Source organism: Oncorhynchus masou, chromosome 21 (assembly GCF_036934945.1).
Source record: "Oncorhynchus masou masou isolate Uvic2021 chromosome 21, UVic_Omas_1.1, whole genome shotgun sequence".
In the NCBI taxonomy this organism is placed as follows: Eukaryota; Metazoa; Chordata; class Actinopteri; order Salmoniformes; family Salmonidae; genus Oncorhynchus; species Oncorhynchus masou.
In genome coordinates, this window is record NC_088232.1 from 8060441 (window position 1) to 8077462 (window position 17022).

At 50.0% G+C, this 17022-nt stretch overlaps 1 protein-coding gene across 1 annotated transcript in view; it reads right to left on the reverse strand.

The window, feature by feature from the left end:
* The window catches only part of LOC135507763 (palmitoyltransferase ZDHHC5-A-like), a 57176-nt gene that overhangs the window by 5353 nt on the left and 34801 nt on the right, over positions 1 to 17022 (reverse strand). Inside the window, exons 4-10 of the mRNA XM_064927393.1 lie at positions 11802 to 11959; positions 11012 to 11184; positions 10536 to 10638; positions 6472 to 6563; positions 5644 to 5770; positions 4057 to 4177; positions 3630 to 3742 (exon numbers count right to left, since the gene is read on the reverse strand). Of these exons, the coding sequence (XP_064783465.1) occupies positions 3630 to 3742; positions 4057 to 4177; positions 5644 to 5770; positions 6472 to 6563; positions 10536 to 10638; positions 11012 to 11184; positions 11802 to 11959 (887 nt within the window). The remainder of the gene's footprint in view (positions 1 to 3629; positions 3743 to 4056; positions 4178 to 5643; positions 5771 to 6471; positions 6564 to 10535; positions 10639 to 11011; positions 11185 to 11801; positions 11960 to 17022) is intronic.

The following is a 17022-nucleotide window of genomic DNA, read 5'->3' on the forward strand; positions in this document are numbered from 1 at the left end:
CCTCTCCCTGCTCCTGATAAAGAGCTCCTGACACATGGGGGCTGTTTCCCAAATGGCACCCTACCCCCTACATAGTACACTATTTATGACCAGAGCCAATCGGGGACCTGGTCAAAAAGTAGTGCACTTTATAAGGCAGGGATGGTGTTTGCAATTGCAGGTGGGTATGCGCACCTATACAACCCCCAAAACATTATCGTAGCCCCCCTTGGCAGCAGCTAAGCTTGCGCAATTCTACCACAGGTGGTTGGTGGCATCCTTCATTCGGGAGGACGGGCTCATGTTAATGGCCGGAGCGGGAAATCAGTGGAACGGTATCCAATAGATCAAACACATGGTTTGTGATTCCATTGGCTCCGTTCCAGACAGTATTATGAGCTGTCCTCCCCTCAGCAGCCTCCACTGAATTCTACACATTTTGCAATGGGGCGTAGAGGAATGTTTGCAGTTTTTAATATGATATCGAATTCGACCATGATAACAAGTTTAGATAGCTGGCCGCTATACAAACTTAGCAATCTAAAAAAAAAATAAAAAAAAATGACTGACTATCAGTAACTGACACAACAAGAGAAAAACTGCTGATGCACGACCAAATTACGATACTGCACCTTGTGTATTCTACTATTCTAACTCTCAACAGTAAGTTGAGACCCAAACTGAGTTCCACCCCCCAAAAAATAAATAAATATTTGTTTTGCTGGTCCCTTCAAAAGGCCTGCTGCGGCCAGTTGCCCATCCCTGTTATAGGGGATCGGGTGTCATTTGGGATGTAGGCATGGTTGTTGTTGTACTGAGCCGAAAGGAGGCTTGTGAGGCTCTGCCTGTTCGACTGTGCACCTTGATGCCCTCTTGTGGAGAAAACGTCAAAAAGCAGCTGGGCCATTGACAGTCCACTGTGTGATACGGCCGGTTGTGACACAGCCCGGGATCGAACCAGGGTCTGTAGTGACGCCTCCAGCACTGAGATGCAGTGCCTTAAACCGCTGCGCCACCCGGGATTCCAGAATTGATGTAAGTGAATTATGGTCAGATTGTGTGACGTATAGAAAACACACCATACATGGGAAATAGGCCAAATACAATATGTTACAATGTGGAGGACCTGAGCCCTAGGACCATGCCTCAGGACTACCTGGCATGATGACTCAGGACTGACTACCTGGCATGATGACTCAGGACTACCTGGCATGATGACTCAGGACTGACTACCTGGCATGATGACTCAGGACTGACTACCTGGCATGATGACTCAGGACTGACTACCTGGCATGATGACTCAGGACTACCTGGCATGATGACTCAGGACTACCTGGCATGATGACTCAGGACTACCTGGCATGATGACTCAGGACTACCTGGCATGATGACTCAGGACTACCAGGCATGATGACTCAGGACTACCAGGCATGATGACTCAGGACTACCAGGCATGATGACTCAGGACTACCAGGCATGATGACTCAGGACTACCTGGCCTGATGACTCAGGACTACCAGGCATGATGACTCAGGACTACCAGGCATGATGACTCAGGACTACCTGGCATGATGACTCAGGACTACCAGGCATGATGACTCAGGACTACCAGGCATGATGACTCAGGACTACCTGGCATGATGACTCAGGACTACCAGGCATGATGACTCAGGACTACCTGGCATGATGACTCAGGACTACCAGGCATGATGACTCAGGACTACCTGGCATGATGACTCAGGACTACCAGGCATGATGACTCAGGACTACCAGGCATGATGACTCAGGACTACCTGGCATGATGACTCAGGACTACCAGGCATGATGACTCAGGACTACCAGGCATGATGACTCAGGACTACCTGGCATGATGACTCAGGACTACCAGGCATGATGACTCAGGACTACCTGGCATGATGACTCAGGACTACCAGGCATGATGACTCAGGACTACCTGGCATGATGACTCAGGACTACCAGGCATGATGACTCAGGACTACCAGGCATGATGACTCAGGACTACCAGGCATGATGACTCAGGACTACCAGGCATGATGACTCCTTGCTGTCCCCAGTTCACCTGGCAGTGCTGCTGCTCCAGTTTCAACTGGTCTGCCTGCGGTATGGAATCCTGACCTGTTCACCGGACGTGCTACCTGTTCCAGACCTGCTGTTTTCAACTCTCTAGAGACAGCAGGAGCGGTGGAGATACTCTCAATGATCGGCTATGAAAAGCCAACTAACATTTACTCCTGAGGTGCTGACTTGTTGCACCCTCGACAGCTACTGTGATTATTATTACTTGACCATGCTGGTCATTTATGAACATTTGAACATCTTGGCCACGTTCTGTTACAATCTCCACCCAGTACAGCCAGAAGAGGACTGGCCACCTCTCATAGCCTGGTTCCTCTCTAGGTTTCTTCCTTGGTTCTGGCCTTTATAGGGAGTTTTTCCTAGCCACCGTGCCTCTCCACCTGCATTGCTTGCTGTTTGGGGGGTTTTAGGCTGGGTTTATGTACAGCACTTTGAGATATCAGCTGACGTAAGAAGGGCTTTATAAATCAATTTGATTTGATACCACAAAATCTTTCTACAAGGAGAAATTGCTTGGGGAGAATCTCTTCTGCACCGGCGTGGGGAAAGCTACAGGCTAAAAGATGACACACAAGGTTGGGTAACAAGACATAAGAAAAGACACTCAAACTAAAGAAAAAAAGAAATAAAAAAATACTCCTGCATTCACTTACTGATACTGTTCAACTGAAAGCCACTGAGTAACCAATCAAAAGGCGGGAAAAGAAGCCACAAGTAAAAACAGAGACGCATGAACAAATCAGAACAAATCAAAACGATTAAAGACAGACAGGCACGCAGCAAATGAGAACCCTGATATGTGAAATATTAAGCAGAGTCAGAGAGAACAGTGTGTGTGTGTGTGTGTGTTACCGGAGTAGAGAGAACAGTGTGTGTGTGTGTGTTACCAGAGTAGAGAGAACAGTGTGTGTGTGTGTGTTAGTTTGACATGGATCATACCTCACACAGCACGCACATACTCTTTCAGACGCACACACACACACTCTCACACAGAGACACACACACACGTAATCACACAGAGACACACACACACTCACACAGAGACACACACACACACACACGTAATCACACAGAGACACACACACACGTAATCACACAGCGACACACACACACTCACACAGAGACACACACACACTCACACGTAATCACACAGAGACACACACACACTCTCACACGTAATCACACAGAGACACACACACACACACACACACACACACACACACACACACACACACACACACACACACACACACACACACTCTCACACGTAATCACACAGACACACACACACACACACACTCTTACACGTAATCACACAGAGACACACACACACTCTCACACGTAATCACACAGAGACACACACACACACTCTCACACGTAATCACACAGCGACACACACACTCTCACATGTCACACACTCTCACACGTAATCACACAGACGCACACACACGTAATCACAGACGCACACACATGTAATCACAGACGCACACACACTCTCACACAGAGACACACAAGCTAGCTGGTTGGCATTAAGACAGTGGGTGTTTTGTTACCTGGTTGGCGTAGGCATGAGTGAGGGCAGTGTGGTTCTTTCCCGGGCTGCTATAGGTCGGCCTGTACTTATACATGGTGGGTGTGGGCGGGGCTTTGCTCAGAAGACTACTCTCTGTGGAGAGAGGGAGAGGAAAAGAGTGAGAGCCTTAAATAAATTCACTTGGGGTACGTCATTGTTATCGTACGTAAACTTAGCTGGCAAAAATTAAATGTAAGTTGATGATAGCACACCGTCATTCACAGCAACAATCTGGGCCGTGTTCATTAGGCCCCAAACGGAAGAAGACAAACGGAAACAGAGAGGGACAACCTGAACTTGTCCCAACCCGAAAACGCTTGTTTACCTTCTCTGTTGCGAAACGTTTTCCTACACTGAGTAGTAATGAACACAACTCTGGTGAACTGAGCGTGTGTTTGTGTACGTACCCTCTGTGTGTTGTTCCTGGTGGCCTCTGGACAGGCCGGGGTACCTGAGCTCTGGTTTGGGGGGAGGAGGAGGCTCCGCATCACACGACTGACTCTCCATCATCTCCAGACTGCTTTTAGACTGAGTGAGATAGAGGGAGAGAGAGGGGGAGAGAGAGAGGGGGAGGGTGGGAGAGAGAGACGGAGAGAGAGAGGGGGAGGGTGGGAGAGAGAGACGGAGAGAGAGAGGGGGAGGGTGGGAGAAAGAGAGAGAGGGAGGGTGGGAGAGAGATGGAGAGAGAGAGAGAGGGAGGGTGGGAGAGAGACGGAGAGAGAGAGAGGGATGGTGGGAGAGAGAGACGGAGAGAGAGGGAGGGTGGGAGAGAGATGGAGAGTGAGAGAGAGGGAGGGTGGGAGAGAGACGGAGAGAGAGAGGGAGGGTGGGTGAGATGGAGAGAGGGAGGGTGGGAGAGAGACGGAGAGAGAGAGAGGGAGGGTGGGAGAGATGGAGAGAGAGAGGGAGACAGAGAGAGGGAGGGTGGGAGAGATGGAGAGAGAGAGAGAGGGTGGGAGAGAGATGGAGAGAGAGAGAGTGGGAGAGAGATGGAGAGAGAGAGGGTGGGAGAGAGAGATTGGGAGAGAGAGACAGAGAGAGAGAGGGTGGAAGAGTGGGAGAGAGAGATGGTGGAAGAGAGACATAGAGAGATGGTGGGAGGGAGGGTGGGAGAGAGGGAGGGTGGGAGAGAGATGGAGAGAGAGAGGGTGGGAGAGAGAGGTGGGAGAGAGATGGAGAGAGAGAGAGGGTGGGAGAGAGATGGAGAAAGAGAGAGGGTGGGAGAGAGATGGAGAGAGAGAGAGGGTGGGAGAGAGATGGAGAGAGAGAGGGTGGGAGAGAGATGGAGAGAGAGAGAGGGTGGGAGAGAGATGGAGAGAGAGAGAGGGTGGGAGAGAAATGGAGAGAGAGAGGGTGGGAGAGAGACATGGAGAGAGAGGGTGGGAGAGAGATGGAGAGAGAGAGAGGGTGGGAGAGAGATGGAGAGAGAGAGATGGTGGGAGAGAGATGGAGAGAGAGAGAGGGTGGGAGAGAGATGGAGAGAGAGAGAGGGTGGGAGAGAGATGGAGAGAGAGAGAGGGTGGGAGAGAGATGGAGAGAGAGAGAGGGTGGGAGAGAGATGGAGAGAGAGAGGTTGGGAGAGAGATGGAGAGAGAGAGGTTGGGAGAGAGATGGAGAGAGAGAGGTTGGGAGAGAGATGGAGAGAGAGAGGTTGGGAGAGAGATGGAGAGAGAGACATGGAGGGAGAGAGATGGAGATAGAGAGAGGGTGGGAGAGAGATGGAGAGAGAGAGAGGGTGGGAGAGAGATGGAGAGAGGGAGAGAGGGAGGGTGGGAGAGAGGGAGAGAGGGAGGGTGGGAGAGAGGGAGGGTGAGAGAGAGAGGGAGAGCGAGAGACGGAGAGAGAGACATTTAATAGAATAAATGTCAAAGACTATAGAGACCAGTGCCGTGGCAACTGGAGAGCATTAACCATTCTCAATGCTGAGAGCAAGGATGAGCAATGTGTGTGTGTGTGTGTGTGCGTGCGCGCGTATGGGTCTTTGTGCGTCATACCCGGTGGAGGTCTCCATGGATACCGTTGTCGAGGACCTTAGCGGCCAGCTGGGTGTCAGTGAGCTGTGGCCGGAGGAACGGAGGCTGGACAACCACACCGTGAGGCTTCTTCTTCCTCCCCAGGTACCTGATGAAGACCACATCGGATCGTATTATTAAAAGGACAAGGAGGAAGAGGAGGAGAGTGAGAAGAGGGTCCCCGATGGAGAGGGACAGGAGGGAGAAAGGGCAGTAAAGAGAAGGAACGGACGAGGGAGAGCAAAGAAGCACCTGAGGATGAAGAGGACCCATAGAGATAGACAGAGGCCTCATTTTTGTATTTGTGCCAATATGGCGCCTGTGACAGCATCTCCATTTAAAAGTATGTCACTTCTCTTATTTTGTGTGTGAAAAAATATGAAAAAAAAGCGGAAAGAAAATATTGGTGATTTTTCGCCACCTGCAATGTCAGAGTCCTGAACCAACTCGTGTCATTCAGTTAGGGTGGCCACTAGACGGCAGTGTTCTAGCTTAAACCCATATCCAACCAAAGGCAACCCAACTTGAAAAAGACAATGCTCTGGTCATTGGCTGATTGCTCCCGACCCATAGGAAATCCCACCCAGTTGACCACTTTAAAAAGTCGGAAGCCCTCAATGGAGATGTCCACCTAGAGTCCTCTATCCAGCTCTATGAGGAACCCAGTCTCGGGTGTCAATCAAACCCCTAATAGCATGCAGGGATGACTGCAGCTCAACACACTGTTTGAACGGATAGTAATACAACCAGATGTACACTATTAGCATACTGTAAATCCATAGACAACGATGATACAAGAGGGAGAGAGACCTGGGGGCTTGGGAGCTGCAGAGCACGTGAGAAACGTTCTTCCAACAGCCATTAGTGAAAGGGTTCACTCCTCCCCTAAACTTCCCCGTCACCTGGGGGGGGGAGAGAGAGAGAGAGAGAGACAGGGGGGAGAGAGAAAGAGACAGGGGGGAGAGAGAAAGAGACAGGAGGGAGAGATAGAAAGAGACAGGGGGAGAGAGAAAGAGACAGGAGGGAGAGAGAAAGAGACAAGGGGGATAGAGAAAGAGACAGGAGGGAGAGAGAGAAAGAGACAGGAGGGAGAGAGAAAGAGACAGGAGGGAGAGAGAAAGAGACAAGGGGGATATAGAAAGAGACAGGGGGAGAGATAGAAAGAGACGGGGGAGAGATAGAAAGAGACAGGGGAAGAGATAGAAAGAGACAGGGGAAGAGATAGAAAGAGACAGGGGAAGAGAAAGAGACATGAGGGAGAGAGAAAAGAGACAGGAGGGAGAGAGAGAAAGAGACAGGAGGGAGAGAGAGAAAGAGACAGGAGGGAGAGAGAGAAAGAGACAGGAGGGAGAGAGAGAAAGAGACCGGAGGGAGAGAGAGAAAGAGACAAGAGGGAGAGATAGAAAGAGACAGGGGGGAGAGATAGAAAGAGACAGGGGGGAGAGAGAGAGGGGGAAAGACGGAGAAAGGAGAGAGAAAGAGACAGGAGAGAGAGAGAGAAAGACAGGAGAGAGAGAGAGACAGGAGAGAGATAGAAAGAGACAGGAGGGAGAGATAGGAGGGAGAGAGAGAAAGAAGAGACAGGAGGGAGAGAGAAAGAGACAAGGGGGATATAGAAAGAGACAGGGGGGAGAGATAGAAAGAGACGGGGGAGAGATAGAAAGAGACAGGGGAAGAGATAGAAAGAGACAGGGGAAGAGATAGAAAGAGACAGGGGAAGAGAAAGAGACATGAGGGAGAGAGAGAAAGAGACAGGAGGGAGAGAGAGAAAGAGACAGGAGGGAGAGAGAGAAAGAGACAGGAGGGAGAGAGAGAAAGAGACCGGAGGGAGAGAGAGAAAGAGACAAGAGGGAGAGATAGAAAGAGACAGGGGGGAGAGAGAGAGGGGGAAAGACGGAGAAAGGAGAGAGAAAGAGACAGGAGAGAGAGAGAGAAAGACAGGAGAGAGAGAGAGAGAGAGAGAGACAGGAGAGAGATAGAAAGAGACAGGAGGGAGAGATAGGAGGGAGAGAGAGAAAGAAGAGACAGGAGGGAGAGAGAGAAAGAGACAGGAGAGAGAGAGAAAGCGACAGGAGAGAGAGAGAAAGAGACAGGAGGGAGAGAGAGAGGGGGAAAGACGGAGAAAGGCGAGAGAAAGAGACAGGAGAGAGAGAGAGAAAGAGACAGGAGAGAGAGAGAGAGCGAGAGACAGGAGAGAGAGAGAGAGACAGGAGAGAGAGAGAGAGAGACAGGAGAGAGAGAGAGAGAGACAGGAGAGAGAGAGAGACAGGAGAGAGAGAGAGAGAGAGAGACAGGAGAGAGAGAGACAGGAGAGAGAGATAGGAGGGAGAGAGAGAAAGAGACAGGAGGGAGAGAAAGAAAGAGACAAGGGGGAGAGAGAAAGAGACAGGAGGGAGAGAGAAAGAGACAAGAGGGAGAGAGAAAGAGACAAGAGGGAGAGATAGAAAGAGACAAGAGGGAGAGATAGAAAGAGACAAGAGGGAGAGATAGAAAGAGACAGGGGGAGAGAGAGAGGGGGAAAGACGGAGAAAGGAGAGAGAAAGAGACAGGAGAGAGAGAAAGACAGAAGAGAGAGAGAGACAGGAGAGAGAGAGGGGGAAAGACGGAGAAAGGAGAGAGAAAGAGACAGGAGAGAGAGAGAAAGAGACAGGAGAGAGAAAGAGAGAGAGACAGGAGAGAGAGAGAGAGAGACAGGAGAGAGAGAGAGAGAGAGAGACAGGAGAGAGAGAGAGAAAGAGACAGGAGAGAGAGAGAAAGAGACGGGAGAGAGAGGGAGAAAGAGACGGGAGAGAGAGAGAGAAAGAGACGGGAGAGAGAGAGAAAGAGACGGGAGAGAAAGAGACAGGAGGGAGAGAGAAAGAGACAGGAGGGAGAGAGAAAGAGACAGGAGGGAGAGAGAAAGAGACAGGAGGGAGAGAGAAAGAGACAGGAGGGAGAGAGAAAGAGAGGAGGGAGAGAGAAAGAGAGGAGGGAGAGAGAAAGAGACAGGAGGGAGAGAGAAAGAGACAGGAGGGAGAGAGAGAGGGGGAAAGACGGAGAAAGGAGAGAGAAAGCGACAGGGGGAGAAAGAGACAGGAGGGAGGGAGAGAGAAAGAGACAGGAGGGAGAGAGAGGGGGAAAGATGGAGAAAGGAGAGAGAAAGAGACAGGGAGAGAAAGAGACAGGAGGGAGAGAGAGAAAGAGGGAGAGAGAAAGAGACAGGAGGGAGAGACAGGAGAGAGAGAAAAGGAGATAAAAAAAGAGAAAGATGACAGAAGATTTAAAAAAAAAAATAGGTTATTCATTTTCCTCAAGACATCATCCATTCATCAACACGACATATTTAAAGTGTAAACATCAAACATGGAGTGTTGAGCGCCAACAATAAAAATGGGGGATAAATAGAGGGAGGGGTGAGGGAGAGGAGGACAGAGGATTATTCTCTCTCCTCGATGAGATGATGACCCGTACATCTGCATTCAGGGGAGGGATGAAGGGAGACAGGGATGGAGGGAGGGGTAGCGGGGGGAGGTCACATTTTGGAGGATTATCGTGGGGCCGTTGTTGAGATGAAATGTTTTGGGCCTTTAGGAACAACGTCAACACAAACGCACACCAACGGTTCAGTTCTCAGACAGCAACAAAAGGGGTGCGCGACAGGAAACAAAACTGCGTCAGATAACAAGGTGTGACTGTTCGGGACGGGCTGGGTGGCGGAGTGCTGGATCTGACACAAACAGGGGGTCTTACGTATCTCTTCAAGGACAAGGGGCATGAATAAGGCAAGCGCCCGTTGTGTCCTGTGTACATGACAAATCAACTTTGATTTGGTGTTGATCTCGGTCTTTGTTTTCCAAGGGGATGAGCATATCTCTCACTATTTCTGTGATGACAGCTAATCTCTGCAATTGCAGGGTCAATTCTAGTCCAGGGGGCTGCCAGATTTGGGTCCAGCCTCTTGGCAACTAAGACACTTTGAAAAGGGACAGTTATACCTGGTGTGTGTGTGTGTGTCATACTTGTTCGTTGGTGGTTCTCCCCTGGTGTGTGCGTCATATTTGTTCGTTGGTGGTTCTCCCCCGGTGTGTGTGTGTGTGTGGGGTACCTGTTTGTTGGTGGTTCTCCCCCGGTGTATGTGTGTGTGTGTGTGTGTGTGTGTGTGTGTGGTACCTGTTCGTTGGTGGTTCTCCCCCGGTGTGTGTGTGTGGTACCTGTTCGTTGGTGGTTCTCCCCCGGTGTGTGTGTGTGTGGTACCTGTTCGTTGGTGGTTCTCCCCCGGTGTGTGTGTGTGGTACCTGTTCGTTGGTGGTTCTCCCCCGGTGTGTGTGTGTGGTACCTGTTCGTTGGTGGTTCTCCCCCGGTGTGTGTGTGTGGTACCTGTTCGTTGGTGGTTCTCCCCCGGTGTTGTAAAGTGGCTGTTCCACTGGATGTCAGAAGGTGAATTCACCAATTTGTAAGTCGCTCTGGATAAGAGCGTCTGCTAAATGACTTAAATGTAAAATGTAAATGTGTGTGTGTGTGTGGTACCTGTTCGTTGGTGGTTCTCCCCCGGTGTGTGTGTGTGGTACCTGTTTGTTGGTGGTTCTCCCCCGGTGTGTGTGTGTGGTACCTGTTTGTTGGTGGTTCTCCCCCGGTGTGTGTGTGTGTGTGTGTGTGTGGTACCTGTTCGTTTGTGGTTCTCCCCCGGTGTGTGTGTGTGTGTGGTACCTGTTCGTTGGTGGTTCTCCCCCGGTGTGTGTGTGTGTGTGTGTGTGTGGTACCTGTTCGTTGGTGGTTCTCCCCCGGTGTGTGTGTGTGTGTGTGTGTGGTACCTGTTCGTTGGTGGTTCTCCCCCGGTGTGTGTGTGTGTGGTACCTGTTTGTTGGTGGTTCTCCCCCGGTGTGTGTGTGTGGTACCTGTTCGTTGGTGGTTCTCCCCCGGGCCACCAGTACCATGTGGAAGCCAGTGAGACCAGCCACCGGGATGAAGAAGAGACCAGCCACACACATCACTGCCATACTGAGAGACCAGGGGTTAAGGAGGCAACAGAGACGCCTGAACCGAGACACCAAACAACACACTCACCGGGCGCGTCGCAAATGGCAACCTATTCCTTACATAGTGCACTACGTTTTGACCAGCTCTCATTCTGGGCGCAGGCATAGACTTCCCAGAAAGAAAAAAAGAGTGTTTAAAATGAAATACTCGGGAGACGCACGCCGTCCGACAGACGGAAACCCAGGAATCTACCGCCCCAAAAACACACACACAAACCAAACCACACATCCAACCGCACACACTCTCACAACAAAACACACACACACACTAACCCTCACCCCCAACGCCCAGACTCGTGGCTTGTCGGACATCCCAACACCTATGTACAGGATACGTGACGGCAGAGTGGGCCGTGTCCAGCTGCTGTGTGTGGTAGAGGACGTAGAGCAGGCCGAAGCCAAACACTCCCATGATGTGGACCGTCAGGGACAGCAGGAACAGGAAGAAGTGGCGGTAGTTCCTCCGGCCGATACAGTTGTTCACCCACGGGCAGTGGTGGTCGAAGTCCTGGAGGAAGGGAGAGAGAGAGGGGGGGGGGGGGCAGGAGCAAAAAGGGTGAGTTAGAGCCATTTGCACAACGTTAAAAGGGACAGTGCGAGATTTGGTCTGTTATATGTGAAACACTGACAGTAGAAGTCAGTCTCCACTGTTTGTGCCCAGTACGCGTGTTGCACTTTTACTTGGATAGGACGAGAGCTTTGCGCAAGAGCGTCCAACTCTTTGTTTCTCGGGCGCCCCCCTCCCCCTGCAAGGGTGGTCGCCTCTCTGGTCTCATAGGAGAGTGGAGGCTATTGTATTGACCTTAGATAACAGTGGGTTGAATCCCTGGTGGCGGGGCTGTGGGCTCATTCCACCACAGGTTTGTTCAAAGGCATCTCTTAAGAGCTGGGCTCTCCTAGAGAACTACCTTCCAGTAGCTTTTCACGCCACTTGTAAACTAACCTGATTTAGCCTCTCAACCAGGTACTTATTCAAATCAGGTGTGCTAGATTAGGGTTGCAGTGAAAAGCTACAGGAGGATAGCTCTCCCGGGAACAGGGTTGGAGAGCCCTGCTTTAGAGGATACGTGATGTTGACCCCGTCCAGCTGCATGTTGATGTGAGATGGTGTGTGTGTGTGTGTACCTCCACACAGTTGTCACACACGGAGCAGTGTGAGCAGCGGGGCGGTCTGTAGAAGCGGCAGGTGGAACACCATTTCATCCTGACCTGGATGCCCCGGATCTCCACCGTCTTATAGAGCGGAGCGCGGAAATCATCCTCCTTGTCCTCGTCCTCATCCGCTGGAGAAACACAAACACTGTTAATAAACGAGCTTGAACACACACCCTTACTTAGATCAGCATGAACACACACCCTTACATAGATCAGCATGAACACACACCCTTACTTAGATCAGCATGAACACACACATTTACATAGGTCAGCATGAACACACACCCTTACATAGATCAGCATGAACACACACCCTTACTTAGATCAGCATGAACACACACCCTTACATAGATCAGCATGAACACACACACTTACATAGATCAGCATGAACACACACCCTTACATAGATCAGCATGAACACACACCCTTACATAGATCAGCATGAACACACACCCTTACATAGATCAGCATGAACACACACCCTTACTTAGATCAGCATGAACACACACACTTACATAGGTCAGCATGAACACACACCCTTACATAGATCAGCATGAACACACACCCTTACTTAGATCAGCATGAACACACACCCTTACATCAGCATGAACACACACACTTACATAGATCAGCATGAACACACACCCTTACATAGATCAGCATGAACACACACCCTTACATAGATCAGCATGAACACACACCCTTACATAGATCAGCATGAACACACACACTTACTTAGATCAGCATGAACACACACCCTTACATAGATCAGCATGAACACACACCCTTACATAGATCAGCATGAACACACACACTTATAGATCAGCATGAACACACACCCTTACATAGATCAGCATGAACACACACCCTTACATAGATCAGCATGAACACACACACTTACATAGATCAGCATGAACACACACCCTTACATAGATCAGCATGAACACACACCCTTAATTAGATCAGCATGAACACACACCCTTAATTAGATCAGCATGAACACACACCCTTACTAGATTAGCATGAACACACACCCTTACATAGATCAGCATGAACACACACCCTTACATAGATCAGCATGAACACACACCCTTAATTAGATCAGCATGAACACACACCCTTACTAGATCAGCACGAACATCCCCCCTTACTAGATCAGCAAGAACATCCCCCCTTACTAGATCAGCATGAACACCCCCCCCCTTACTAGATCAGCATGAACACACCCCCTTACTAGATCACCATGAACATCCCCCTTACTAGATCAGCAAGAACATCCCCCCTTACTAGATCAGCATGAACACCCCCCTTACTAGATCAGCATGAACACACCCCCTTACTAGATCACCATGAACAACCCCCCCTTACTAGATCAGCATGAACACACACCCTTACATAGATCAGCATGAACACACACACTTACATAGATCAGCATGAACACACACCCTTACATAGATCAGCATGAACACACACCCTTACATAGATCAGCATGAACACACACCCTTACATAGATCAGCATGAACACACACCCTTACATAGATCAGCATGAACACACACACTTACATAGATCAGCATGAACACACACCCTTACATAGATCAGCATGAACACACACCCTTACATAGATCAGCATGAACACACACACTTACATAGATCAGCATGAACACACACCCTTACATAGATCAGCATGAACACACACCCTTAATTAGATCAGCATGAACACACACCCTTACTAGATTAGCATGAACACACACCCTTACATAGATCAGCATGAACACACACCCTTACATAGATCAGCATGAACACACACCCTTAATTAGATCAGCATGAACACACACCCTTACTAGATCAGCACGAACATCCCCCCTTACTAGATCAGCAAGAACATCCCCCCTTACTAGATCAGCATGAACACCCCCCCCCTTACTAGATCAGCATGAACACACCCCCCTTACAAGATCAGCATGAACAACCCCCCCTTACTAGATCAGCATGAAACCCCCCCCTTACTAGATCAGCATGAACACCCCCCTTACTAGATCAGCATTAACACCCCCCCGTACTAGATCAACATGAAAACCCCCCTTACTAGATCAACATGAACAACCCCCTCTTACTAGATCAGCATGAACACCCCCACTTACTAGATCAGCATGAACACCCCCACTTACTAGATCAACATGAACACCCCCTCCTTACTAGATAAGCATGAACAACCCCCCTTACTAGATCAGCATGAACAACCCCCCTACTAGATCAGCATGAACACACCCACTTACAAGATCAGCATGAACAACCCCCCCTTACTAGATCAGCATGAACACACCCATTTACTAGATCAGCATGAACACCACCCTACTAGATCAGCATGAACACCTCCCCCTACTAGATCAGCATGAACACCTCCCCCTTACGACATCAGCACGAACATCCCCCCCCTTAACAGATCAGCATGAACATCCCCCCCCTTACTAGATCAGGATGAACACCCCCCCTTACTAGATCAGCATGAACACACCCACTTACTAGATCAGCATGAACACCCCCCCTACTAGATCAGCATGAACACCTCCCCGTTACGACATCAGCACGAACATCCCCCCTTACAAGATCAGCATGAACACCCCCCTTACTAGATCAGCATGAACACCCCCACTTACTAGATCAGCATGAACACCCCATCTACTAGATCAGCATGAACACACCCCCTTACTAGATCAGCATGAACACCCCCTTACTAGATCAGCATGAACACCCCCCTACTAGATCAGCATGAACACCCCCCACTAGATCAGCATGAACACCCCCTACTAGATCAGCATGAACACCCCCTACTAGATCAGCATGAACACCCCCTACTAGATCAGCACGAACACCCCCTACTAGATCAGCATGAACACCCCCTACTAGATCAGCATGAACACCCCCTACTAGATCAGCATGAACACCCTCCCCCCTTACGACATCAGCACAAACATCCCCCCTTACTACATCAGCACGAACATTCCCCCTTACTAGATCAGCACAAACATCCCCCCTTACTAGATCAGCACAAACATCCCCCTTACTAGATCAGCATGAACACCCCCCCTTACGACATCAGCACGAACATCCCCCCTTACTACATCAGCACGAACATCCCCCCTTACTAGATCAGCATGAACACCCCCCTACTAGATCAGCATGAACACCCCCCCTACTAGATCAGCACGAACACCCCCTACTAGATCAGCACGAACACCCCACCATACTAGATCAGCATGAACACCCCCCTACTAGATCAGCATGAACACCCCCCCTTACTAGATCAGCATGAATACCCCCCTACTAGATCAGCCTGAATACCCCCTACTAGATCAGCACGAACACCCCCCTACTAGATCAGCACGAACACCCCCTTACTAGATCAGCACGAACATCCCCCCTTACTAGATCAGCACGAACAGTCCCCCTTACTAGATCAGAATGAACATCCCCCCTTACTAGATCAGCATGAACACCCACACTTACTAGATCAGCATGAACACCCCCCCTACTAGATCAGCATGAACACCTCCCCCTTACGACATCAGCACGAACATCCCCCCTTACTACATCAGCATGAACACCCCCCCCCCCTTACTACATCAGCATGAACACCCCCTTACTAGATCAGCATGAACACCCCCCCCCCTTACTAGATCAGCATGAACAACCCCCCACTTACTAGATCAGCATGAACACCTCCCCCTTACTAGATCAGCATGAACAACCCCCCTTACTAGATCAGCATGAACAACCCCCCTTACTAGATCAGCATGAACACCCCCCTTACTACATCAGCATGAACACCCCCCTTACTACATCAGCATGAACACCCCCCTTACTACATCAGCATGAACACCCCCCCTTACTAGATCAGCATGAACACCCCCCTTACTAGATCAGCATGAACAACCCCCCTTACTAGATCAGCATGAACACCTCCCCCTTACTAGATCAGCATGAACAACCCCCCTTACTAGATCAGCATGAACAACCCCCCTTACTAGATCAGCATGAACACCCCCCCTTACTAGATCAGCATGAACACCCCCCCTTACTAGATCAACATGAACACCCCCTCCTTACTAGATCAGCATGAACACCCCCCCCCTTACTAGATCAGCATGAACACCCCCCTTACTAGATCAGCATTAACACCCCCCTTACTAGATCAACATGAACACCCCCCTTACCAGATAAGCATGAACACCCCCTTACTAGATCAACATGAACACCCCCCTTACTAGATCAACATGAACACCCCCCTTACTAGATCAGCATGAACAACCCCCCTTACTAGATCAGCATGAACACCTCCCCCTTACGACATCAGCACGAACATCCCCCCCTTAACAGATCAGCATGAACACCCCCCTTACTAGATCAGGATGAACACCCCCCCTTACTAGATCAGCATGAACACACCCACTTACTAGATCAGCATGAACACCCCCTACTAGATCAGCATGAACACCTCCCCCTTACGACATCAGCACGAACATCCCCCCTTACAAGATCAGCATGAACACCCCCACCTTACTAGATCAGCATGAACACCCCCACTTACTAGATCAGCATGAACACCCCATCTACTAGATCAGCATGAACACACCCCCTTACTAGATCAGCATGAACACCCCCTACTAGATCAGCATGAACACCCCCCACTAGATCAGCATGAACACCCCCCTACTAGATCAGCATGAACACCCCCTACTAGATCAGCATGAACACCCCCTACTAGATCAGCACGAACACCCCCCTACTAGATCAGCATGAACACCCCCTACTAGATCAGCATGAACACCCCCTACTAGATCAGCATGAACACCCTCCCCCTTACGACATCAGCACGAACATCCCCCCTTACTACATCAGCACGAACATTCCCCCTTACTAGATCAGCACAAACATCCCCCTTACTAGATCAGCACAAACATCCCCCCTTACTAGATCAGCATGAACACCCCCCCCTTACGACATCAGCACGAACATCCCCCCCCTTACTACATCAGCACGAACATCCCCCCTTACTAGATCAGCATGAACACCCCCCTACTAGATCAGCATGAACACCCCCCTACTAGATCAGCACGAACACCCCCCTACTAGATCAGCATGAACACCCCCTACTAGATCAGCACGAACACCCCACCATACTAGATCAGC